This window comes from Dermacentor silvarum, chromosome 4, assembly GCF_013339745.2.
Source record: "Dermacentor silvarum isolate Dsil-2018 chromosome 4, BIME_Dsil_1.4, whole genome shotgun sequence".
Lineage (NCBI taxonomy): Eukaryota > Metazoa > Arthropoda > Arachnida > Ixodida > Ixodidae > Dermacentor > Dermacentor silvarum.
Window position 1 is genome coordinate 74,537,406 of NC_051157.2, and position 26,726 is coordinate 74,564,131.

Consider the following 26,726-nt stretch of genomic DNA (forward strand, 5'->3'; position numbering starts at 1 on the left):
ATCAGAAAGAAAGTGAGAGAAATAGAGACCGTGAATTGGATGCAAAGAATGGAAACGAAAAGGACAATGGAGATTTACAAGAATGAGAAGAAAGAAATTAGAAGGGAAAATCTGTACGATAACACAAAGGGCAGTGCCTTGCTATTTGAGGCTCGAGCCGGTTGCCTAAGGACGAAAACATATCGGAACAAATATTCGGAACTAGATGAGACATGTGTATGCTGCAGTAAAGATCCAGAGACCACTCAGCACATCCTAATGGAATGCGACGGGATCAACCCAGCGAGAACCGTAGGTAACGTGCAACTCCCAGAAGCGCTTGGGTTTAAAGTGGAAGGAAACATAAACAGATCAGCCGTAGAGATCAGCAAAAGACGATTAGAGTACTGGTAGAAAAAAAGCAGGGAAAAGATGGATACGACCTGATCTCTTAAATCATAGGCTTACTGTATAGGCTCCCTAAATATACCGCAACTGTAAATATTTTTGATAATGCACCCGTGAACGTCTCAGAATGCAACACAAGAGAAAATTAACAATACTTTGCAGGATTTTACACCAAAAACATGTTTACTTCTCACATTTAATACTCGTCAGACAGGCATATTGTCACATTACACTTCGCTTTTATTGTCATTTACAGTCACATGGAAAGATTTTCAGTCGCTCACTGTAGAACACACTCACCTTCAAGGGTTCACTGCACTCGCTTTGCTGCATCCGAATGTGTAGGCTCAATAACAGTGCTTCAAAAATAAAGCAGGGCAAGCACCAATTCTGAAAACTAGTTTTATTTCAAATGTTCCCAGCATCCCTGCTTATGGAAACCAACATTCTTCTGCCAATGAAAGCAATCATTTTTAAGGTGCCAATGCTTTGTCACTCTAGCCATACTCGCTCACGAGCACACCCCCCCATCTTGTACTTGCTCCGCTCATTTCACAGAGGCCAGTTGGAAGAGAGTATAAACAAGAGCGAGCATGAGCAGGAGTTAGTGCTCGCTAACGCTAGTACAAACAAGTCACTGATGGCGATTGTAAGTCGACGAAAGTATATAAACATGAGCTACCATTGACAAGTGTCAGTAGACGCAAGTATGTATATATCAGTAAGTACCAGTGAGTGGACACGTGTGAGTGGGTGCTCGTAAAATTTGGCAACTATGAGCACGAGTGAGTAGTGATGAGCGTGGGTACACACAAGTTTGAATAGAGAGCCTGCAAAAACATTGGCGAGTGAGTTAGGCAAGTATCCACCTACTGTGCCACCTATGCTCTCAGCACTTCCAACCGTCTTGGAAGAAATGCAGTCTTGATTTCACTTATGACAATTGATCATCTTAATGTTATTTTGCATATATTGCATAAATAATCAAATATATATTGTGCCAGCAGATTTAGCGATCGACTCTGCAGTCAATTTCGAATGACACTTTCCCGTCTAGCAGCATGCTGCCAACATTAAAGTGCACAATTACAGTGGAACCTCGTTGATACTATCTTCATGGGAACCGGAAAATAAAGCGTATCCGAAAATAGTATTCAATGTACGAGTATCATCCAACCAACTCTTATCGGGGAAAAAAAAAAAAAAAACACCCCGAAAAACGTATTGCACAGAATCGTTTCCGCGAGGTTCCACTGTACCAAGAGCTGGAAAACAGCACTCAAGCCGATGCGCAGGGGCGGCTAAAAACAAGTGCGGGCACATGCACAAGGCGCGTACAATTCTAAGAGTAGGGGAGAAAGTTAAAAAGTGTTATAAAAAGTTCTGGAGTTTTACGAGCCAAAACCACAATTTGATTTTGAGCCACGCCATAGTGGTGGACTCCAGATCAACTTTGACTACCTAGGGTTCTGTAACCCTTTATTGATGAATGTTGCCTACAGGCAACATACCAGAAAAAAAGAATTTATTTGTATGTTTCTCGCTGAATATCTTTGGCCAACACTGAATGACATGCAGCAAGCATCATGTTTAGAGCAGGAACACAGGACGAGGTAGGAGAAATTTGGCACACGACACAATTCCTTTAAAGCATGGTCAGAGATGACAGACCAATCCCAAGATCTCCGGCTGCAGTGGCATCCAAGATGGAAGGAAAAAATAAAAAGCTGGGGATTTGTATTCTATAGAAAATCTACATTATACCCATACAATCTTACTGTGGAAACACTGCCTTGTCTGAAACGCAAACATTGCTACTAGTCAAGGCATCTTAGTGCACAAAACAGCTGCCATCATGCTTACGCTGCTTTGTTTTATGCAATGTTGGCTTTGCTGAATGGTGACCAGTGGCAGCAACACGTTAAGTACCCATAGGTATTGTATTGCATGTTGGCTAATGCATCGTTTTTTCAGGTATGTGAAAAACAGAACATCCTAGAGCACCATTAGTTGCATATTACAACGTTCTGTGCCATCCACAAAGGGACACTGGCATTAGCGGACAAAATGGTTGAATGGGCATTTATGGTCCTTAGGGATTCGTTGTAAGGCATGTAAACCACCACCACTTTGCACGAATCACAGAAACAATTCTGTACACCTTTTTATTTTTACCCAATGCACATCAATTGTCACTGGACTCCACATTGACTGTCTGGAGCTCTGGAAAAAAGAAACGAGAGGAGGGGACAGGATAAGTGCTATGTGATAGTAAATACAGTCTTTACACAGGATGCAAAAGGCAAAGAGCAATACTAGCACAGCTTACAAAATACCATGCTGAGGCAGCAAATCTGCTATAAGTCAACAGGTAGCAGCCTACGAAAAAAATCCTTTGCACCGGCTGACAACAGAAGAACCTTGTTCATACGTTTTGTAAAAAAAAGTGAGAAAAAACATATGGTCCGAAGTGACTAAAAATTTTTGCAGACTAAATTGTAGCTGATAGCTATGTAATGCGAAGCGTTGCAGCACGAGACGCCGACAAGTGCCAAGCTGGCGGGGCCGGAGTAACCGATATGCACAGCGACGTTTTTGTGGATTCTGCAAGCTAATGTTTGCGCTCCTTGAATTCAGCCTTGGCCAGCAGCTTCTTTGAGTGGGGCATTTTGGAGGGAAATGTTAATATGCGCACTCGGTGCGAATCGTGGCACAAGACCCTGAAGCGCATTGAACTGGTGGAACCCCAGCAACCACAGATATGTGTTGTCATTTTCCTATTATGTAGTGTCTTATGACGGCGACAAGAAGCCGAAATGAAATCGAGTTGGCGGGCGATGCCGGAATGCCGCCAGAAAGAAACAGGGAATGGCAGCGTGTTTGGGTTATCACCTATTAAAAGCATGCAGAACGCTTCCAATGGCACTACCAACTAGCAGAAGCAAAATGGCAACTGTCTCAAAGAAACTGTTCAAACGTCGACCTGAGCAAGTTCGCCTAGTACACTCCTAACAGAAGCGCTGAAGTTGAAAGTGATGCATAAATTTTTTACATTATGGAGGCAGATTCAAATACTTCCAATTACACTGCATTGCACAGGCTATGACCGCAGAGGCGCTGAAGGCAAAGGTCCTTCAATTTGCCAGAAGGCGAGGCCTTTTGACAAGCCAGTTTAAAGCAAACAGTAACTGGATTAGCAGATTTATGAAGCAAAAAGAATTTTCTTCACAAAGGCAGACTGAGACGTGCAGGAAGTTGCCGCAGGAATTTGAACAGATGCTGTTTTCTTTAAGGCGCGGTATGTTTAATCGATGTGACACAGCAACGCATATCAACTTGGCCACATTGGCAACGCCAACCAGACTCCAGTTTATTTTGATATGCCCGCCAATCAACAGCGGAATCGACTGAGGCCAAACAAGTTCGTCTGCTTTTGTCCGGCAATGAAAAGACATGGGTAACGGCAATGCTGACCTGTACAGCAGATGACCAAAAGTTGGCACCCTATCTTATTTTTAGGAGCAAGACACCTCTCAAAGGCTGAAAACTTTCCCCGAGGTGTTGAAGTGTGCGTCAGTGAGAAAGGTTCGATGGACAGTGAGCCCGTCCTAGAGTGAATAGACTGTGTGACACAAAAAGCCTGGTGCTAGCTAGCTCAGCACTTGGACCAACGTGTCAAGGACAAGCTTGCAGCTTGCCACACAGACCTGGTGTAAATACCAGGCAGGATGACTTCCCAGCTGCAGGCACTAGACGTGTGTATCGACAAGCCTGTTAAGGACCGCATTCGGCACTTTATATATAGTAAGTGGCTGATGAATGGATGCCACACATTCATAGCCAGCAATAGGCTGACGTGTGCCTCGATCAAGGAAGTGGCAAGGTGGGTGGCGGAAGCTTGGATTGGGGGATTCCATCGGCTATGGTCATAGAATTTTGGTATGAGGAGATTACAGCAACTGTGTGGGCAGGTGTTAAATCCCGGTGCCCACATTTCACAAAGGCAGTCGGGTAGTTATCACCTGCCATTTCTTTGGCACCAGCTCGTAATATTCTCGAACACCTCATAAAGTGAGAGTCCAAGTGTCTCGGGTGCACACAAAAAGGAAGGTCAGATAAACAATATCAATATAATTTGACCTGAAGTTAAAAAAAAAAGACACTCTGCAAAAGCCACAAAGAGAAGAAAAGGCAGACAGCATGACAAGATTCCTTATTTTGGAAAACCAAGGCGCTTTCGTAAGGTATGTATTTGCTTTGAAAACATATACTATATACACATGACTGGAAACGGAAACGAATGTACGGTAGAGTTAGAAAAGGACGCTTTTCTACACTTTGCAGTGTAGCCCCTGCTAAATTTACACACAAGACATCTCAAGTGTTTGAAGGCCTAAAACAGTAATACAACCACTGAAATTGCTCATCCGTCTACAAAGTGTAGTCATAGCATTATCATTGCAAGGCAAAAGAAACCCAAAGGCTGGAATTTCAATGCCTCTATAATGACAAAGGCAGCCTGGAATGCGGCATTTCAAGCGAGATGGATGGCACTGAAGACGGGATGTTGTGGTCCAAAAGTGAAAGGGCGATTTTCTAGAGCAAAAGTGATTGAAGCACAGGCCTAATAAAGAGCTTGTCCCCCCCCAGTGTTGGAAATATACATTTCTTCAGACTTCTTTTCTTTTGGTCACGGATGTCGCAGGCATGTTAAAATCGGGGTTTGAAGTTTGGAGCAGCACTTCCACCACTGCATTGTGTAGCACGTGCATGGCTAGAAGACAATTTCTGCAAATAGCAACCGGGCTGTTGCATTCCTTTGTGTCACTGGTTCCGAAGTCTATGTGATAGGCTATGAAGTCACGAGATTGCAAGCCAAGATCATTGCTAATTGTGGTACTTGAGCTGTATTTTCTCATCACTTTTAAAAAAGGCAAGTGCTAGTCACAATCAACAAGGCTATCATTCATTTTTTTTTACATTCAAACATTTCGGCATTCAATCTGCAAGTATTCGTCACACAGCTATTTGTCGGTATTTTAATTATCAATTTCATTTTGTAATCCCACAACAGACCACATTGTTATGTGCAATAAATAGCAACAATATTGCCCATGCCCTAAAAAATGTTGCAGTCCCTACATCTCTGGCTGTTTTACTGAACTAAAGAAAATTGCATTTATACATCTAGAGCAAGCTCTTAAGGGATGTGCAAATATTAGAAATTACGAATATGTACTATTGAGCAGTCCTTGCTATCCGAAGTCGCCCAATATTCATTTCTTTCAAATACGATATAAGGGATAAGAAAACTACTGGATGCTCGAGGGAAACAGAAGAATGGATGCGAAGATTGTTCCAAATGACTCTACTGCAGTTGCGCAGGGGCACCGAAGCGGACATGCAGGAGGCAGATAACTGGTGCTCAATAATTTCCGGTCATTCAATAAGAATGGCTCTCTTTTAGGCAGCCTATATACAAATTTCTTATATTATTTGGCCGGTCTCACTATGTTTGCATCCCTTTAAAACAGTAAGTGGTGCTGTAGCAAGCAACACAGTAACACAACACGAAGCAGTGTCTTGCATTTTCTTTGTGTGTGAAGACACGGCATCATCGTTAGCTATCATTCACGTAAACACAGAAATAAAAGCTACATACACAAGCAAGGAAGAAAGGGAGATAAGCACAAGCTTGTCTTGTCCCATTCCTGTGCGTTTCTAATGTTCTAATGACAGGGCACCAATTAGCCCACCAATGAACTCTCCTGAAATAACTATGGGCCGCCCTTTGCAGTCTCCCAATACTTAGGATCCTTTTACTAAATGAAAAGCAGCACTTAATTTAATTTGATATAAAATGTAATTCACTGTTCTATAACAATTATGGTACACCCACGCAGTGCTCTAATACTATACAATGCAACAGGAAGTTACTTCAAGAATTCAAAAGCAGTATTATCGCCAATCATAATGTTTCATTTTCCTAGGGAACCAAATCGCTGATCTGGTAGGCCATTCATCATCTCAGATGTGTTACCTATTACCTACCAATCTAGCCTATTATTTAACAGCTCCTTTAAAAGATATTAAAATGGCAAATATATGGCAGATTTCACTTCTGGGACACCAAAAGCAAAAGCCTCTGGCAATGCAAGTTAGAATTTCCCACACCCCCAGGTCTCTGCAACGTGTCTTCTCAGGGCAAGTGAAACGGTTCATCAATACAACAGTTATACTGCAATAGAAAAGAAGGCTCGTACACAGCAAGTCAACTCCCTACAACTCTTTCTGCACAAAAGTGGCCCAACTATGTGAAATTAGGATAACCTGTGATGTCACAATGATGTCATCAGCATCGAAGACTGTGCACAATATTCAAGAAAGGAAAGTTTGGCCTCAATTTTCTTTGCCAATGGTTTTTCATTTCCTTCAGCAGAAACATTAAGAAAGTTCTGAAGTAATACTATATTCTGAGCTGATCTAGTGTCCCCTAATTGCTAAGTAATGAAGCAAGTGTTCACTCACTCTTGAAGGTCTCCACAGGCACGTATGTGACCAGCGTGTACAGCTGGTTGGGGGAGTCCTCGTCCTCGTTACGCCTGCGAGCCAGCCTCACGCGAACTCGGAACGGAACGCTCCTGCATAGTGAAGTAGGCACACCGACGTTAACTCTGACCTCTCTGCAGCATAACATCCCAACACAGCACATGTGCTGTGAGAAGGGCCACAGCGTGCAAGAGAGAGAGGATACCGACAGTACAAGAAAGCACAAGAGAATCTATTACGCTTGCTTCCCCACAAATATTTTATTTCATCATTCATCTGCACTCCGAGAAAATGAACACTGCCTCACATTGCCTACACCGCAGATGGTTAATAACGACTTGTCTTCATTTCCAAGTTTGTGCTGAGACTCTGATTTAAAGCCTAGTAGAAACACTTATTTGCTTTGTCATGCATATTGTCATAAAAAAAGAAAAGAAACAAAATATTTTAAATTAAAGAAAAATATTGCTTTTCAGCTTTGCTGGGGCTGTACAAAAGGTTGATTGATAGAATATAGCATTCCAAAGCAACACAGGGGATACAAGACATGTCACAGTGAATGAAATTTCTTTTTACTACCTCTGGTTTCTTAACACGCACTCAAAAGTATCATGCATGAGCATTTATGCAATGAAGTACAGCTGCCGCAGCCAAGCTCGAAAAACGCAACCTCGAGCTCAGCAGTGCAACGTCATAGCCACTAAGCTACCATGACGGCTGCAGGTTGATTACAGCATGTTACATTAATGCCTAATAGAAATATTTCTAGTGACTTGGAAGCCACTTATTCTGCTGGTGAGGTTTAGCGCAAGGTCAGGATGAGCTACACTGCGACTGTCGATACCTAATCTGTAGTCACTGATTTGTGGGAAGTAAACATTCCATAGCAACACTAGGGCTATGTGAGAGGCCACAGTGGAAAGCTCTAGATTAGTTTGTAAACATGCACGTAAGTCAGCACATTAACATTTATTGCATTTTGTCCTTATCGAAATCAGCCACAGTGGCCAGGCACTGAACCTGTGACCCTATGCTCAGCAGACCATAACCACTGTCTCTTCAATTTGTCATCCCAGATTGTCCGAAAAGCTGCATATTCCAACACTCATTGGGTGAAAGCAGCACAATGGACAGCAATGGGCAGTCAGGGATAACAAATCAAACATACCTGTTGAGACACCGTGGACATGTAGTCGCTAAGTTAACAGAACTGATTAGGAGGGCACACCGACAAAGCCACTCACTCTCCCAATGGGCCAGCAAAGGTGTGAGGAGATTACAGCAACTGTGTGGGCAGGTGTTAAATCCCGGTGCCCACATTTCACAAAGGCAGTCAGGTAGTTATCACCTGCCGTTTCTTTGGCACCAGCTCGTAATATTCTCGAACACCTCAAAGTGAGAGTCCAAGTGTCTCGGGTGCACACAAAAAGGAAGGACAGACAAACAACCTCAATACGATTTGACCCAAGTTAAAAAAAAAAAAGACTGCAAAAGCCACCAAGAGAAGAAAAGGCAGACAGCATTACCAGATTCCTCCTTTAGGAAAACCAAGGAGCTTTCGTAAGGTATGTACGGTAGAGTAAAAAAAAAAAAAAACCGCTTTTCCAACACTTTGCTGTGTAGCTGCAGGTAGATTTACGCACAAGACACATCTTAAGCATTTGACTGCCTAAAATTGTAAATGATACCACTGAAATTGCTTATCCTTCTATACAGTGAGATGGCATTTTCATTGCAGGGCAAATGAAACCGAAAGGCTACAATTCCAATGCCTGTATTACGACAAAGGTAGCCTTAAATTCCTAAGGGCTAAGAAAAGTATTTACAGATTACAGCAGTTCACAAACCAATATGCAGCCAAAACAGCACAAAATGTCTTTTGTGGGCGACTCTTGCAGACTTCAAAGCTGGCAGCAGTCTGCTCGCAGTTTAGCTGGAATCAGTATCAAGGCCGATGTAACGTAGTCAAAGTCGCCAACTGCGACAGCCACAAGTACTTCAGGACTTGATCTCTACGCTCAGACGTACGAGCGACAAGAAAATTTAACCCGACATGACGTGCGCGGTCGTGCGTCGCCGTGCTAATACGCTGCCGACTCACCTGATTCCCTTGGACCAGATGAACTTGTTCAACCTGGTGTCAACTCGGACGTCTGAGGTTCCCATCTGCTTCTCTGCGAACTTTCTGATCTCCTTGATGGCACGGGGTGCGCGTTTCTTGAAACCAATACCGTGCAACCGCTTGTGGAGATGGATGGTGTACTCTCTCGTGACAACTTCGTTGAGCGTAGACTTCCCGCGCTTCTCGCGCTTCCCTTCGCCCTTGATCTTGGCCATCTGTAAAAGTATGCACACGGCAGCTCTGTTGATTGCAGTGCCACAAAAGATAAATCCTGAAGAGCACACAAAATCCAAGGTTTACTGCACGTCTCAACCAAGGTAGGTAGCGTGGATCTGAGCGTTCAATAATAAATGTTACACGCTAAATATTGAGGTAATCGGTGCATTAAACAAACTACAGGCGCTTTAATAATCAACACACATTAAGGAGAACAGTTAAATAACATAATTAAACCAGGATTACTACAGATTCCAAACCAATACACTCACCGTTGCTGCGGCTCCAAGAGTCAGCCGAAAAAGAGTCGCACAACGTTTGTTGACTGCTGAGCTCCGTCCGACGAACGCGGCCAAGCAAAGCCAAAACGCTAAAGTATTATTTAGCTGTGCCTATTATGTTTAAAAAATAAATTGAAATAATTCTAAAGTATTATTTCTTTAAATACGGTATATTATCTTTTAAATGCGCAGACACTGCGCTAGACAAAATTTGACCGCGATTCTTGCAGCGTCTGATGACATTGGTCAAAATGGTGCCGTAGTTGGCTTTTGCGAAGCTGAGTTTTTTTAGCGAGTTTCCTCGAAACGCGCTCAAAATGATCTGGAGCGCATCGTTATGTATACGTCCTGCTGATCTTAGCATAGGTGTATATTAGCAAGCATGCGCAAAGATGCGCTCATCAGAGACAATGTGTTTGTGCTCATTTGTCAAGGTAAACGGACGCTCGAATGAGCGAGTCCAGTGCGTGTGTGTAAACATCAGCTGACGGGTGAGTACTTGGAACGCTTTCACACGGAATCGCGCGAACTTTGTGACTGTGATCGCTGGTCATCGTGTCAGACAACCTTCTGACAGTTAATTTCTGTTTTTTATGCGCCTAGATTTCGCATATCACCCATTTAATTGACTCTATGTCATCAATGACTACGATCTCCTCATGCCTTCAACAGGCAAACGTAAGTAAATTTGCATCTAATCGCGTGCACACATCTTTCCTCGTGGGATATGTAAAACGTCCTATTTTACAGCTCTTGATGCAAACAGCCAAACAGCAGCCTGGGAAGCTAAGTCGCGAACATCGTAAAGAAAAATAGTAAGTGTATCGCTTAACCTGTTTTTACGTGTGCACAAGTTATTGCTGACCTTAATGCTGAAATTTCGGTTTCGTTGCAGCCCATCGTTGCAACAGAAGCTAACTGAACTATATTTGTCTGAATGCAATTTTAATCTGAGGAACAAGGTTGGTTTCGCAATTTCACGTTGATAATATTCACTGTTTTCTTGGTGTCATTCACTGTTGTAACAACTTGTCTCCTTTACCGTCACTTACACGCAGAATTTATACAATGGCTCAAATCTGTTGGGAAAGCTTGTGTCCAAGGAGAAATTGAATTGCCTCGTCCTGAACCTCTACGCCGGCAACGAAGGCTATTCACTCATGCTGAAAACCAGAAATGGCACAGAAACGGAAACTATTCGATTACCTTACGAGGTGCGTTACGGTAGAAGTCCTTAGCCGTAGTCATTGAGTCATGAGCAAATAATGCAACGAGTACTTATTTGCTCAGTGTATTCATGTTTCGACAATCTTTTCTATTTATTTATTTCCCACTACTTCAGGAAAGCGAACTGCTTCAGTATATCGACAACGAAGAGGTAAGTTGTCAGTGCTATTGTTGGATTGTTTATAAATCCCTTCCCCTCCAAGGAGCGCACTTGTTTGCAAGACTGTGTGAAAAGTTAGCGGAGCATGGTACTAGGGGGAAACTGCACTCATGCGCGACATTGTGAAAATTTGCAAGTGGAATATGTTCACGTGTGTGCATTACACTCATATCTTTGCATTTGTAGTACACCAAATCAACAAATTCCCAACAAACTCTGCACAGTTAAGCCACAGAGCGCTTACACCATTGATTGGGGCATCCTGTTGAGCTAGATGGTGCATTTATTTTTAATTTTTTCCCTTAACCAAGACAAGATGCACACTCTCTCTATGGCCCACATAACACGCACAGAAATGAAAAAGAAAGTAGCATAAACAGAACGAGTGCACGGTGCCTAGATTAATTAATATTTTGCACAAGAACATGACATTGAGTGCTTTATGTGGTATTTACTTTTTACTCTATCTGTATGGTTAAGTTACATCAATACGACCTTCTCAATTGCACTGAGTTCTCCTTATTTAATCATAAAGAAATTATAATACATGATCAACAACAAAATTTAATGTCATTCTCAATTCATATAAACACCTAAAGCTAATTTTTGTGCCTTCTTCTACAGAATTTTCACCATGGATTACTATCACAAAAAATTTATCTCATAGAGAAAAAAAAAGTTTATGATATAACATGCTTTAGCAAGTTGTTTTCTTATTTTTGCCCCAGCTTTGCCAACTGTAAAGTGTTGCACATGTTCATAATGAAAGTAGAGAGTGCAAGAAGAGAATGAGGACAAGATGGATGATAAGATAAACTTAGATGACAGGATGAGTGCTAACTCACAACTGAAGTTTATTAAGGAAATCATACGATGTATATACATGTCAGAATAAAACCCAGCAGATAATAGAGGCTACGACCCTTTTTGCGCGCTCTGCTCTGATTATTAATAGAAACCAAATCGCCCAACCTGCTGTATTACTTTGCATCTGCAGTTGGCTTTTTGCAGTGGCGGTAACAGCAGTAGTATAGTAGTAAGAGTATGCTCAAATGTATTAACAATACCCTTGTACTCTTGTTATTTTCTTTCCCACGCCAAAGCTTCCGCCTATCCTGGTTGACCTTTTGGAAAGATCTCAGGTATGCCATGCTTTCTTACTTTAGGTGTGCAAAGTGGCCTAAAGTTTGCACACCTGAAAAGAATGTGAACATTTCCTCAGCACATGTCATGCACTTATCATTTGCACGTCTTGTTTACCTTATTACTAGGCACCAGTATTCTACAGCGGCTGTATAGTCGTTGAAGTGCGAGACCACAGGAGGTGTCTACCAACAATGGGCACATTCTCCACGCACTATGTTCTCCTAAAACCAACCACTCAGGTGAGTTCACGCTACAGATGTTCATGACTACAGATTCACTCATTCCGAATTAGCGTAAAATCGAATTAGCGTAAAGTCAACCAACTTTAAAGTATTATATAGAGGGGAGCATGGGGTGTGTGAACTCTGTAATTTGCAACTATGCTAAACAATTCAAAAGTGAAATCGAATAAGCGTGCACATTGGGCCAAACAGAACGAGTCACATAATACTAGCATGGAATAATCTACCTTTCATAGAAACAAAGAAAGAAAAGCTATTGAAATTACAATGCCAGTGTAATGACACAGTAAAGATAAATAACATAGAAACATAAACAAAGCATGAATACATGAATAAAACAGAACAAACACTAGTAAGATGTTATGAATCTGTATAAGTTCTTGAAATTTAGCTGTTTCGATAGCAATGTTTGATAAAAGGCCATTCTATTCTTTTGTTATTTATGGTATATATATGATCTCGTGTAAAAGGATTTGCGACATATCAATGTTTTATTTCTGGCCTGCTATCCTGCCCTGAGGGAAGGGTAAGGGGAAATGAAAGACTGAAAGAATAGTGGAGAGATAAAGGAAAGGCACGAAGAAAAAATACAGGAGATGGGGAACGTCCGTGAGAACTAGTCTTTCTAATAGGCCACTCGAATGCAAAAACTTCAAGAGTGCCTTGACCAACTTGTGGTGTGTTGACTGTAAAGGCCAGCGTTCCAGGACTGTCTACTCCGAAAGCGTCCGGTCTTCAAGAGGGGGCAGCGTGGTCACGAGTGACTGCCCGTGTGCGCTGTATCGGGGACAATGTTCAATAGTTTACTTGCTGCCGCAGTGGTCACGCTGCACGTGACCACTGCGGATCTTACTTTTGATCTTACGTGATCTTACCTTTTGATGCGGAAAGCAAAGGATTTTGTAAGAGTGATGCCAAGTCACAGTTGCCAAAGTACTGTTGTCTCGGGTCGGGATAGTCCAGGTGGAAGACGAAGTCGAAGAAAGGAGTCCAGTCGATGCAGACGTGTGTGCTAGAAACTAGATGTGTTCCACAATGATTGTGTGGAATCATTTGCAAGCACTCGAAGTTTCACTGCTGCATCTGTACTTGACAGTAGGATTGGTTCCTGCACACCATCTTCTTGAGCAGATCGAGCAGCTTCGTCGGCATCTTCGTTGCCCATTACACCACAGTTTCTAGGGAGCCGCTGAAATGTGATGCTGTGTCCTTGCTCGACGAGGCGATGAAGGAGCTCTTAGATTTTTATAACTAGTTGTTCGTAGGGTCCACGGCATAAGGTGGAAAGCAAGCAATGTAGAGTTGCCTTGGAGTCACTGAAAACAGTCCCATCTTTGAGGTGGTTTCTTGTGAATTAGGCAAAAGGCGCTACGAAGAGCAGTAAGCTCCGTGGCTGTCGATATCGTCTAGTGAGATGTCTTAAACTTTACGGTGGTGACTTTCACAAGAAAAGTAACTGATCCTGCAGACCCGTTCATGCTGCTTGAGCGATAAATGTACAGATGGGTACGATCATTGTATTTTTCGTACAGCAAGAGCAGCAAAAGTTGCCTCAGAGCTGGGGATGAGAGCTGTGCCTTCGTTCAATTTCCTATTACTGTCAGTCGAAACAGCCACAGAAAGGTGCATTTGAGTCATGAAGTCTGTCTCAACTACTTTTTCTCTCTTAGTTGCTTGTTATGAAGGCAAGTGTCTGTTTTAATACCACATTATGTAATATAATGTTCAAAATGTTCTTTTGTGCACGCGATCAGGATGCTCAGTACTATCTGTGCATCGCTGTGTTTATATGACCTGTACATATATGCTGTTGATGTCCTTGTATATTATGCTATTATACCCACACAAATGCTCTTACGCTAATTCTTCGTAAGATGCTGCTATTGAACTTGTAATTGAGGGGCCTGAGACCATTGTCAAGCTTTGTGCCTTTACTCTCATCTTCTCTTCACTTTAATGTAGGAGAAATATTGTTCAAACTGTCAAAAGATTATGGTGCGTGCAGTGCACAAGGACATTATTTTTATGTAAACAGCAGCACACTATCCCTTTGCTAGATTGCGATTTAAAGAGATCTCTTCAGTGAAGCTAAGAATTGGAATATACTTTTAAAAAATCTTTAAATCAAGGTTCGTTATATTGAGGCTCAATTCTATATATGTTACTCATATACAGTGGAACCTCATTGATACAATCTTCACGGGAACCAGAAAATAAAGTGTGTCATCCGAAAATTGTATCATCCAACCAAATCGTATTATCAGGAAAAAAAAAATGTCTCATCCTGAAAAATGTATCGCGCAGAATCGCATCAACGAGGTTCCACTGTACTTGAGCTTCATCAGCTTTCATAGTGAATTATTATCCGCATTGCACTTGCCTGCCATGTTGGCATGGTGACTCAACAAGTATAGCATCGTACTTCTATGCATAAGAACAGGAGTTTTGATTGTGAAATGGAACTGTACTTTAATGGAAATGTGCAAAACTTCCTGTGTATTGAGACTTCAGCACTACTTCAGCATAAACTTAAGCACTAGCATTATACAAAGCCTTGCTTTACATAACGTCCATTATATGTGTTGGATCTGCTTAATTTTTTGCTGCGTTAATTTACATGGCCAACTGCTTATGCCATATCTCTGCCATTGTGAGTATTCAAGCTTAACCGTGGCTTGAATGCACACCAAGAGGCTCGAGTTGATGTGTTTGCAGTCTGTGCTCTGTGACGTGGGGCTAGTGGCACGAGGCGATGGCCACTCATGGAGTCTCGAAGACAAGCTCTACCTGGAAGCGGCATTGGTCATGGCCACTGCGGAGCCTCTCTGCCTGGAGCCTACAGTGGGCGTGGCTGTCGTCTCCAACTGGCTGCAGCACAAAAAGGCTCGCCTCAGCAGTCACATGATCAACAGGTGCTTAGCTTTCTGAATGGTCATTCTGTCACTGCCTCTTAGATAGTAAGAGACATAGAAGCTTGCAGTCGTGGCATCACACTAGAGGGACAACGAGTGACCAGTGCCACATAGTGCCTACTTTGCGCATCACCAAAGTGGCAATTTGGGCTTGTTGATGACCCATTATGAGCAGTAGCAGCTAAGTGTTTCCTCGTCTGCAGCGAATTACGTCTATGCTCATAAACTTGCCCATGTTTATGTCACCATGGCATGCGCTTTGCCAGTGGTAACACCTGCCTCCTAATGCGACATCATAGCTTCAAGCTTTCAGGCCTTCCATAATCTAAGAATTGCCTCAGCTCGGAGCTGTAGATGTCTGTTAGAGCAGAGCTCTATGATTTGCCTTGCATGACCATGGCATACCCTAACCTTTACAATCGTGTGTCTTGATGAGGCTTGCCAGTGAAAATTAAAGCTATCATGCTGTCATGCCTATGCACCAGCTATACTGGTACATAGGCAGTAGTATGACCGCACTGACACATTTTACATGGTGTCAAAACTCGACTGGCAATGCCTGTTTCTATGACAGACTGCCACGAGCACTCATTTCAAAGATAACTTGGTAACTTGCCAAGCATGCACTACTAGAATTATTTTTGCAATATTCTCCATAATGCGGACTTGCACGCTGCTTTTGTTTTGCTTCCTTCACTTAACACGAGTTTCTGCACTTTTGTTGTGTTTAGGCAACTCTCTCAAGTTCATTCTTCATACTTGCCAGATTCACACATTTACATCGTCAGTGCCTCTTCCAATACAGGCTAATGAAAGAACAATTATAAAATGCAAATACTATGCCATAGCCTTACACATTTCAAAGGTTGCTTTGTGGTGACTGAGAGGCTTTTTGTTGGACACTATAACTGCCTGTGGGCAAGAATTTTCATTGTTATTTCTTGTTATAGGATGGCAAGGAAACACAGCCAAGTGGCCATCAATCGTCGGAAAAAGTTGGAGCAGTGTGCTACACCACCATACCTGAGGGCGCATGACTTCATTGTGCAGTACCGCAAGAGGGTACCAGCAAAGCCACCATTACCAACCATGCCTTCGAAACAGGTGTGCTGGACTGAGTCGCATGTCGTGCCCCCCTTTTTGTCCGTGCCCCCAGTGTGGACAGTGAAATTACTGCATGTTTCTGATGGCATTAATTTTTGTTAGCAAAAATGAACAGTCTGTAAAGGAATGAGAATTAGAAAACGCTCCCTATGAGCTAACTTTATTGTTTGTCTTCTGGGAATAGCCTAATCATTTATTGAGAAAGATGGACATAAATTCCCCAAAAGTCTCAATGCTGAAATATCCTGGAATAAAAGTAAAGGAACAAGAAACTATATTTGTCCACAATTAATAACTTTAATATCAGTCTCCAATATTTTTTTCTTAATCCTGAGTTTAAAATATATATAGTACATTAGAGAGCAATTTAATTAGAGTTAACATGATTGTTTTCTATTTACCCAGTTGGTAAATTAAGATATTTTCTGAGCTTACAGCCATACTTTTTTGTTTTGCACAAGTGGTTTGTGGGTGACACTATTGATAAGCAACAGCCCCAAGATTTAGTTTTTGTTCCTTCCGAGTTATAATCTTGCATCTTCAAATTATGTTCTAGCATATGTTTATTTCTGCATTACGTCTTCCTTCTAATCATCTACCCACTCCTCTGTTGTAATTCTTCAGTGCTGCAGGCTAAAATGGGCCAGGTAAATGCAAAGATTCATTGTGATTGATTCTATTTCTTTCTTATCATCTGCCACTTGTGACCAGTTTATTATGCTGATAATGAAAGTGAAGTGCTGCTTGAACCTGTGACAAACATTGAAAAGGAAAATAATTGGAATATTATTGTTACATTATTGTAGATCTCTTCTATGCTTGTGTGTAAATAAATTAAATTGCTTGTCATGCATTTTACATCTGTTTTATCTTCTTGCAGGCTGATGTGTGGATGCAGAAAAGGGCAACAATGCCAGTGCCCCCAAATGATGAGGTAATTGTATTCTGTGTTATCAATCGCATGAGTGTTGTCATCTTGATGTTGTTTTTATTGCCAATGTTGACTCTCTGTTTGAGGAAATATTTGCATGCCACTTTACTCATTGCTGGTATGACACTGGCACGGGACACCAGTAATTAATGACATATGTAAAGCTGAAGGGATCTGAAGATAACATTGTGGTATGTATTACTTTGCTGTACCTAATAGTATGGTATCACGGTAGTCTGAAAACGTACATGATTACATCTGGCAGCATGCTATCAAGTATTTGAGACTGTTCTTTGTGTAGGAACATTTTTGGACTCCTTTTTTGCCTAGACAGGTGTTAGCAATGCACACACTAATCAGGCACATGGGATGGCACAGTGACATCTGTAGTTTATCAGAAAGCAGCTGTATCTCTATGTGCATGCACATAGCCACGATTTTTTGCCATTATTAGCTACACACAGCTATGCAAAAATGGCGAATCCTTTTTATGAAACGGTGGTTGCCGCCAACATGCTCGTTTGACTGACTTGCTTGTTATAGTAAACTTCAAGTATGTGTTTCCCTTTTGAGTTCATTGTGGCATGTAGTAGTAATTTTATTTTAAGTCGAACAAATTTTGAGATCTTAAGAGTGAACAGCCAAAATCTTACAAGGTCTTTCTTTTTTCTTCATTTCTTTCCTTGCCAATATTGAATGCTCATGTGCCCCCTGCCATTATAATGGCACTATGATATCTGTGTACTTGCACTGCCTTCTTGCATTCAACGAATTACACCTTGTGCTTCTTTGAACAGTTTGTTCACTCACATTCACTCACCCTGGGATGGATGCTACATTTACATTGAACCTTTTTGACAAATGCTGCGACATCATTTGTATGGATAAAATATTGTTAATGCTGCCAAATGCTTTAAATTATGACCTGGAGAGAGCAGATCTGAACAGGTTTCCTAATTATTCCACTGCATTATTGAAGTGTATCGGATCTCCACTGTGCACTAACTGTTGCATACTGGCATAGTGGCAATCAGAGGTAGAGGCGTCGAAAGCAGGGGAGTAGCAGGGTGGTGAAGAGCTTTGGGTAACAATATTTATCAAATATGTTTCGTCAGCCAATGGCTTAGTATATTTATGGTGATCGTTCATTGGTGTATGTGCTCACGCAGGTGGAGAAGCTGGCACGCGTCATAGAACCCCCTGAGCCAACAATGGATAACACGCCGCTGGTAGTGCAGGAGTATGTGCTGGAGACAGAGCCAGGCACGGGCAAGCTCACCCGTGTCACCATCCTTCAACGGCCGACCGATGAGCAGTTCTTTGGCCGGCTCTATGTTGATCGGGAAGGGCATAACAAGGGCACTAGCTGCGAGTGAGTGTTGCTTCTTTTGAGAACCCTGTGGCAGATGGCACACATCTATCATGGGGCACTTGCTAAGATTTGCATGGTCAACATGAAATAGAATACAGCAAAAACAAACTAGCAAGAAAAGAAATCCAGAATGTGTATCTCTGATGATTCTATTTCAGTCTTTTCAGTTTCTTTCCTTTTTACACTTTGTTAATGGTCAGAGCTGTGCTTCACCTACTTTATTACCACAATCGGCCTGTTATGAGCAGTGATGAAGAAAGGAATAAAACAGAGGGAAATAAATTGCACATTATACCAGCCTTGCCCATTATAATTCAGAATTTAAGTAAAAAGAGACATAGTAGAAACTTGTTGATACAATCCTGCTTCAAACGATTTCCCGGCACCAACGTTTACGATCGAGAACACAAAGAATTACCTAATACAGTTACATTTCTTTTTTTACCGGCTAATTCTTTATGGATGAATGTTGGCTACAGGCACCATACCAGAAAAAAAAAATTTTTTTCTTGCTGAGTTTAGGTATTTAATACGAAGTTGCTGGTTAAATGTCTTTGGCCAACATGAGTGTATGACAGGCGGCAAGCATCATTTGTTGGTATAGAGCTGGAACACAGGACAAGGAAGAAGTTTGGCACGCGACTCACTTTCTTTTGACAGCACAGTGAGAGGAAACAGACTGATGCAAGATCTCCGGCTGCAGTGGTATTGCTCCTGTGATATAACACAAATGAAAGGCACACCTATGGGCCACATATGATGAGATCTGTTTTTATAAATTCCTAACCAAGGCATAGGTGGCTTGGGGTGAAGCCCACTTCCAGTTTTCTGCCTGGTGTTCCTCCTCTTTTGCTGTAAAAGTTTCTGCAAAGTACTTTATCGTTTTGTTCATTATGCTTATCCTCGGTGTGTTTTACACAGTTAAATAGAACATAAGCATTTTTGAGCGGTATTTATATGTCTCGTCCTTAAAAGGTTGCTACAAAGGACCAAGACGTCGAGAATGTATGACACGTAGGACTCGGTCGACGTCTGTACGCATGTGGCAAGGGCCTTCTTTGCATGGAGTTGGCGACCAAACGGATTGCCAGTAAGGTCACGGAGCTTCTCTTTGAAGACATCCAGCTCATGATTTCTTCGCGAGTCTGGAACCATGCCCGTGGAGTTCTATCGAGGTAGAAAAGACCGTTTGCAAGCGTAATTGTCGGATCCCACCTGTGAATGGTGCCTACACGTTCGTACAAGAGGAGCCAGTCGTCAACATCAGGACTGCCGACTCCGGTGAAAACGCCAGGACCCCGAGGGAGGGGGGGAATGGTGATGTAGGTCATCGCTTCAGGCGTAGCGGCTGGCGTAGATGAAGGGCCGCAAGCATGAGCCGAAGTGGCATTGTCGGCATTGCGACCACTGCAAAGCTCCATGGCGGGTATGGGGAACGTCCTCCTCCGACAGTAATGTTAAGTGTAGCTGATGCACAAGGCTATTTACAATATACAGGGTGTTTCAGCGAACACTTTCAAAAATTCTTAAAGGTTGCCACAAAAAAATGTGGCAGATGGCACAACTCTAGCTCATGAGCTGGTCTACTCGAATAGGTGGACATTACTTGCACAAGAAATTGAAATGCATAATTGAATAATTATCAGAAATTCACTAATTAAGTTTTTAACTAATTACCTGACGGCCCATATTGCAATTTACAAATTGTAGCCGTGGAGTTCGCAAGGCGGATCCACTTGGAACGAATTCTCGGGATGACCCCAATTTCGAGATATTAATTCCTGAACTTTGCGCAGAAATGCATTGGCGTTTCAGTTATGTTCTTAACAAACCGTCGCTTTTTGCATTGGAGCACAAAATTAACTGGAACACCAATGCATTTCTCCACAAAGTTCGGGAATTAATATCTCGAAACTGGTGTCATCCTGAGAATTAATTCTAAGTGGATCCGCCTTGCGAACTCCACGGCTACAATTTGTAAATTGCAATAAGGGCCATCAGGTAATTAGTTAAAAACTTAATTAGTAATTTTTTGTTAATTAGTCGATTATGCATTTCAATTGTCTCCGCAAGTAATGTCCGCCTCATTGAGTAGACCAGCTCATTAACTAGAATTGGGCTATCTGCCACAGGCAACCTTAAATAAATTTTGAAAGTGTTCGCTGAAACACCCTGTATTTACACGTAGGCGAACGGTGGCCAAGATGGTGACCCTGTATCAATCGGGAACACGCCGTCTTCCTCCTCTTCAGTGCAACCACACTGTGGCGGCTGTTCCGTATCAATACGTTCCTGGAAAACACGATCTTTAGCACCAATGTTCTGTACATTGCCGAGCTGCAATCGTATATGTTTTCCAGCGGCTAGATCCCATGTGAACAAGAAAAGGTGCAAGGCACGCGCAATTGAGAGTAGTAGGAGCCCACTACGACAGCTTTCCCATAGTACTAACATTCGCATTAGATTCGATTTTGAAATTTTGCGATTCCAACATGCTGAATAATAAGCCATAATTTTGACTTGAACAAAGTTTTGTTCAAATTTAGACCGTTCAGGCAAAGTGCTAAGGCCATTAGAAGTTTGAATTAATCTGAGTTGATTGTATCAAAGAAGAGAAAAATACTGATTTTGAGTACACGTGGTCATTTGCATTATGAATATTTGGGCATAAAGAGTTCAGAAAGCTGGAAACAAAAGTTCACATTGACAGATGTAAAAGTAAACATTATGAAACAAGGTCTTTGCCAAGGGAGAGTGCTAGAATCAATAAAAAAATGCTGAACATAGGAGCAAGCTTTTGTTGTCGTGGTTGTAGTACAGAGGCGCCAAAGGTCGAAAAGCAACTAGGGAGCATCGTTAATGAATTCATCACAAATGGAATGTACTACTATAAGAATTGCATAGTCAGTGTGACCAGAAAGGCATGTTAGGGCCTCTATTAAGCTTACAGTTGCATAGATATTTTAGACTATGAAAAAGCTTACGTGCAAGTTCATTGTAAGCCACCTAATGCTCATTGGTAGTTTATTAATTTCTGGTGGATAATCTCCTTGTTATAAACATGCATAAAATTGTACAGATGGTATGATTAATTGATGGCGGCAACTTTCTGTTATATACTTATTGTTTAGTAGCGATGAAAATACTGCTGAGTCCAAGTTCTTTAAAAGACCAAGAATTTGCAATGGTCTGCCTCCATTGTAGGTTTGAGAGGAAAGCGCTTTCATTATGGGCACCATTTTTTTAAATTTTTCTTCATGTAAAGTTTTTAGTGTACCTGTTGCTCTGACAACTCAGTGACACATTTTGTGGCTTGCAGATTCAACCTTGGCACTCAAGCCAATGTTACCAGGTACGTACAATCTATGAGGTGCCTTTCATTTTTTCCATTTTTGCCTGTCATTGCAATGTCCTACTATTTGTTTCGGTAACACCAGTCATTGTTGAAAACAAATGCTCCAAGAGCTAGTCCCATCCAGAAAATTTATATGGCAGCAGCATTGTAAATACATATGCTAAAAGGCCGTACACAAAATGAGTATTACCGGTGAAAGTGAAAACCAGCCTTCCCTTGTTTTAATTGTGCCTAAACTGCAACACCATCGACATCATTTGCACTGCCATAAGTTCACTATTTTTGTGAATGTTGGCTGTTTTTGTACAGAAAATGTACAGAAAAGTTACTTAGAAGTTAACAGCTGAGTGTTTGCTTTCTCAATCTATAAATTATAATGTAACCCTAATTAATTATAATTAGCCTAATTAATTAATCCTAATTATTATGTAACCCTAATTAATTATAATGTAAATTGCCCATCTACAATATATTAAGAAAGCCAGTCTTGCCGTGAGAGGGTGCTTAATAAGCCATAAAAGATTAAAAAACTGAACATGGGTAGCGATGGCCACCTTAAAATTCCCGTACCTGCTCGTTGTGATGTCATGGATTAGTAGTAATTTGTGAAAGTGAAACGCGCATAGGCTCGTTGTGTCATCTACTCAGAATTTAGTTAAACAAAAGCTTTAAGGTAGGTTTTGTTTTATACGAAAGATGGTATGCGAAAGCTTATTGACTACTATTAGAGTTGCTCATGTCTCTCGTTTTCCAATGTGGCGGACCGGCGCCAAAAGCCAGTGCGTTTTTTTAACAATGCCGAAATTCAAGAAGTTGAAGAAATTCAAAGGACAATGACAGCAACTGAAAGGCCATGTTGCTTGAGGAACACAAATTGTTCTTATTAATATCTTTATCGTAATCCAAATTTTTGTTTGAATTTCCAGATCTAATATTTTTTGATGTGCTTAGCAACATATCACCAATAAAAAGCATTTGAATTTAAAGCCTGCGTTAAAGCCTGTGTTAATTAGGCAGATATTGAATTTATTGCAATTTGGAAAAACATCCGGCACCCAAAGGGTTAAAAGAATTCAACAGATAATGTGCAGTTGTTTGACATAAGCCATGAGAGTATAATTTCAACTTTAGGTACCTGAACCAGTTCCGAGAGATTTTCACCGAAGAGGGCCGCAAGGCTGTGAAGATCACCCACCTCGTCCCTGGCAAACCACCCGTGGTCAACCACACCCAAGGCCTGTACGGTGCCTTGGATGAACAATTTGAATCATTGGCAACTTTTCCGACCACGAAGGCACAAGAGCAGCCCAGTGAATCGCCACCCCTGCAAGCTACAGCCGAGAACAGGTTTGCACATCATTCACACACATCTCATCTAGTGTTGCCATAGCCGCTTATTCGTCAGTAGGTCTACTGATTTTTTGTGTCTTCCAGAAAAACAATAGCAAGTTCCACTACTTTCTCACAATTTCCCACTTTTTCTACTACTTTCTATGGCATCTACTTCTTTGTCAATAGATCACTGTTAAAGTGCGATCAACACTGACTGCATGCAAGCAATGAGCGATATGTGCCGCTTGTTTCATTTTTGGGCTTAAAGGGCAACTCCGGCGATTTTTTGACCATGTCAAGGTAATGAAATGTACTTAGGTTTCTGAGACCCCCCCCCTGCACGCGTCTGATAGTCGAATTATTCCGCAAATTCGAAAATAATTTTACATAAGCAAAAAAGCGGAAATACGAAACCGAAACCTGACCACAACCGGCTGAGCGAACCTCTTTGTGTGACGTCACAAGTGTTCCCCCGGCGGGGAGGGCGTGCAAGGCATGCCGGTCTCGTTTGCGGGGCAAACGAAACTAGCGAAGAGCAGACGCTCAGCTGATTCGTGACCACGCTGGACCTTCGGGTGACATTGTAAGCTGCACCACCTCTTCGGATCTGTCAAACAGTCGCAGCTATGATTCTGACGAATTCAATAGCCACGGAATGCCCTTCGCATTCAACCCACCACCACGAGAGCCAGCGCCCATGCGCAACATATCCCGCTGCAACATGAAGACCAAGCGTAGCCCTAACCACTGATTTTGTACGCGCTGCTTGCTATTTTAGGTGTTTTATCCCTTCTAAGGGAAGCGCTTCACATACTCGCTGTAAGATGTGGAGAACGACTTTCCGCATTTGTATCCCGCAGGAACGCAGCTGACAGTCCAAAGCACCGATTCGATGCATTTGTTTACATCGTCAGGTAAAGCGACCGCTCGTAATTCGCTTTAGATATAATGCTAGCCACTCATCGGTGACATCAATTAATGCCAGAACATAGCAAAACACGCTGATTTTGTGCATGTAAGCACTGTTGCATCACTCTGAGTCACGTTGACATGAGCGACCACATACCTTCATAAACAGCGAGCGGGAGGCCGTAGTATGGCTGCCTACTTATCATTCTTCGTATTCTCTTCATGCACATAATGTGCCCTGTAAGTAGACACAGATGAGGACTTTGTGCATGTGATCGTTTATTTACAGAACACATAGTTTTCGCATGGAAACACCTATGTGACACCATTGGCAGCTGAACGAGGCAGTTGTTAACACTGCAGTATTGAAGGGGTCTTCGCTTGCTGCCCATTTGCGATACGAGGCAAACAGTGCACCTTGGAAGCTAGATAATGAGTCAGCACAAAATTATTACGTAAATATACACCCATGTACATAGTCAAATTTAATTTAGGGAAGCGCGGGCGAGTGCAGCTGGCCGTCTTCGAGAACGGCAACGTGCGGATGTTAATAGTGCGTCGTGTCGTCGCTTCTAGCTTTTTGCGTGTGCACTGTACGAAATGAGGAATGGTTTATTCCAAATTCGTATGGTCAAAACTGAACTACAGAAGCGATTTTCTTCATCCCAATGGCTTAATTAGCTTCAGGACAGTCGCTCAGGTCCGCCAGCAGTAAGCGCACGAACTTGGCGACTGTGTTAGGCTTAAACTCGGCTGAACGCACTTGGCATCAGCTCAAACTGTGTGTGCAGATGGCAAAGGCTGAAGTTCATGCAGCCAACAACGTAACACCACTTACTGCCCCCTATCACTTGCCTGCGTCCACAGGGAATGCAACTTCTCACGACAGCAACTTCTCACGCCAAGCACTAGCTCACGATCGTCAGCTCCTCCACGCTGTCGTCTGCATGAGCCCGGCATGCTCTCTGTATGGAACACTCCTGACGTCATACACAATGTAGCCTGTAACTGAGGAGGAGGTAAGGTAGGCTGTTCGAGGCAGTTACCATATTTACTCGAATCTAGGCCGACTCCGATTTTAAGCCGACCCCCCCAAAGTTCGAAGCCAGAAAAAAAAAAAAGTTACCTCGAATGTAGGCCGAACAAAAAAGTGAGGACCGGGTTCACAAAATAAAAACAGCGTTTATTGAATATAAACATGCCGAGCTCATTCTACGTCATCATCGCTGCTAGCCTTGTTGCTATCTTCCTTATCGCTGCCATTTTCAAACATTGCACTATATTCAGTACCATCAAGCGCATTAGAGATGCTGCACTTTTTGAAGGAGCCCATGATCAAAGTTCCTGGGTAAATGTCATCCTCCTTGCGGTGCACGCAAGAAGCTTCTGCCGCCAACCCCCTCCAACGACGGATGTTTTTCTCATCCCTCCTTGCGGCACATGCAAATAGCATCTCCCAATGCCCCCTCCAACGACGCACATTTTTCTCATCGATGCCGAAGTCCTGCCCGGCTTGAACGTTTCACAATGCCTCTGCGGCTAGCACAACTGTTTGTTAGAAAGCGGCGTCGCCTGTTAGGTGACATTACGATAACACCACGCCGTGCGCTGATACTACACCATTGCCCCCTTCAACGACGGACGTTTTTCTCATCGATGCCGAAGCCCCGCCCGGCTTGAACGTTTGATGATGCCTCTACAGCTAGCACAACTGTTGGTTAGAAAGCGGCACCATTGTGGCATCGCCTGTTTGATGCCATTACAATAACGCCACGCCGCACGCTCATGATACACCGGTATACCGATACTACCGATACGACACAGGTCAAAATGGTGACGTCGCTCGTGTACTTAAGTTGGCTACTGGCGCGGCTAGTAGGAAAAAACAAGGAAAAATCTTTTTCCTTCCTGCATGTCAGCAGCTGCCGGCCAAGTACGCACCGAATAAAAACTACGGGTAACCAAACGTCTCGGCAAATCTCGATTCTCCATGATCTCGACTCAAGAGGCAATCTCGACATGTAGCCAGCAGTGGTGGCCCAACACGTCACGTGTTGGGTCACCACTGCTGGCTACACGAAGCGTTCACTTGCCAAGGCTGGCTGCGTGACGTAATGCTCCCTCCTATATTTTCCTTTTTCCATGGCGCTAACTATGCACCATATTTATCAGTTTCAATTAAAAACTGCCGCGTTAAAATCTGTGATTCTCAGTGATTTAAAATCTGTGCAATTCTCAAACCTGCTTATTTGAGGACATGATGGAAGTGTGCAGATGAACGTACCTAGCGAATTTCATCGACATCTGTTGACATAGAAAAATCGACGGAGTTGCCCTTTAAACATAGTCCAAAACACACTCAGCACTTTGCACTTCGGGTGCCAGATGTCATCTGAAGCCCTTCCAAACTGGTTAGACGGTTGAGATTCTCTGTGTGACTGTGTGGTTTTTCAAACCACGCACCATTGTAAGAACTTTGGA

General features: G+C 42.5%; 2 protein-coding genes across 2 annotated transcripts in view; one reads left to right on the forward strand and one right to left on the reverse strand.

The window, feature by feature from the left end:
• Positions 1-2,538: 2,538 nt before the first annotated feature.
• LOC119450247 (60S ribosomal protein L31-like) lies at positions 2,539-9,684 on the reverse strand. Its single transcript, XM_037713634.2, has 4 exons — positions 9,547-9,684; positions 9,038-9,273; positions 6,916-7,028; positions 2,539-2,610 (listed from the first exon to the last, which is right to left on the reverse strand). Exons 2-4 carry the CDS (start codon positions 9,271-9,273, stop codon positions 2,573-2,575), a joined length of 387 nt encoding a protein of 128 aa, XP_037569562.1. The 5' UTR covers positions 9,547-9,684; the 3' UTR covers positions 2,539-2,572.
• A 101-nt stretch (positions 9,685-9,785) lies between these two features.
• Positions 9,786-26,726, forward strand: part of LOC119450245 (transcription factor SPT20 homolog) — a 40,953-nt gene continuing 24,012 nt past the window's right edge. Inside the window, exons 1-14 of the mRNA XM_037713632.2 lie at positions 9,786-10,046; positions 10,159-10,233; positions 10,306-10,370; positions 10,451-10,517; positions 10,614-10,769; positions 10,898-10,933; positions 12,046-12,084; positions 12,214-12,327; positions 15,046-15,242; positions 16,193-16,346; positions 17,227-17,280; positions 18,447-18,649; positions 21,969-22,001; positions 23,136-23,351. Coding sequence (XP_037569560.1) covers positions 10,189-10,233; positions 10,306-10,370; positions 10,451-10,517; positions 10,614-10,769; positions 10,898-10,933; positions 12,046-12,084; positions 12,214-12,327; positions 15,046-15,242; positions 16,193-16,346; positions 17,227-17,280; positions 18,447-18,649; positions 21,969-22,001; positions 23,136-23,351 — 1,379 coding nt within the window. The 5' untranslated portion in view covers positions 9,786-10,046; positions 10,159-10,188. The remainder of the gene's footprint in view (positions 10,047-10,158; positions 10,234-10,305; positions 10,371-10,450; positions 10,518-10,613; positions 10,770-10,897; positions 10,934-12,045; positions 12,085-12,213; positions 12,328-15,045; positions 15,243-16,192; positions 16,347-17,226; positions 17,281-18,446; positions 18,650-21,968; positions 22,002-23,135; positions 23,352-26,726) is intronic.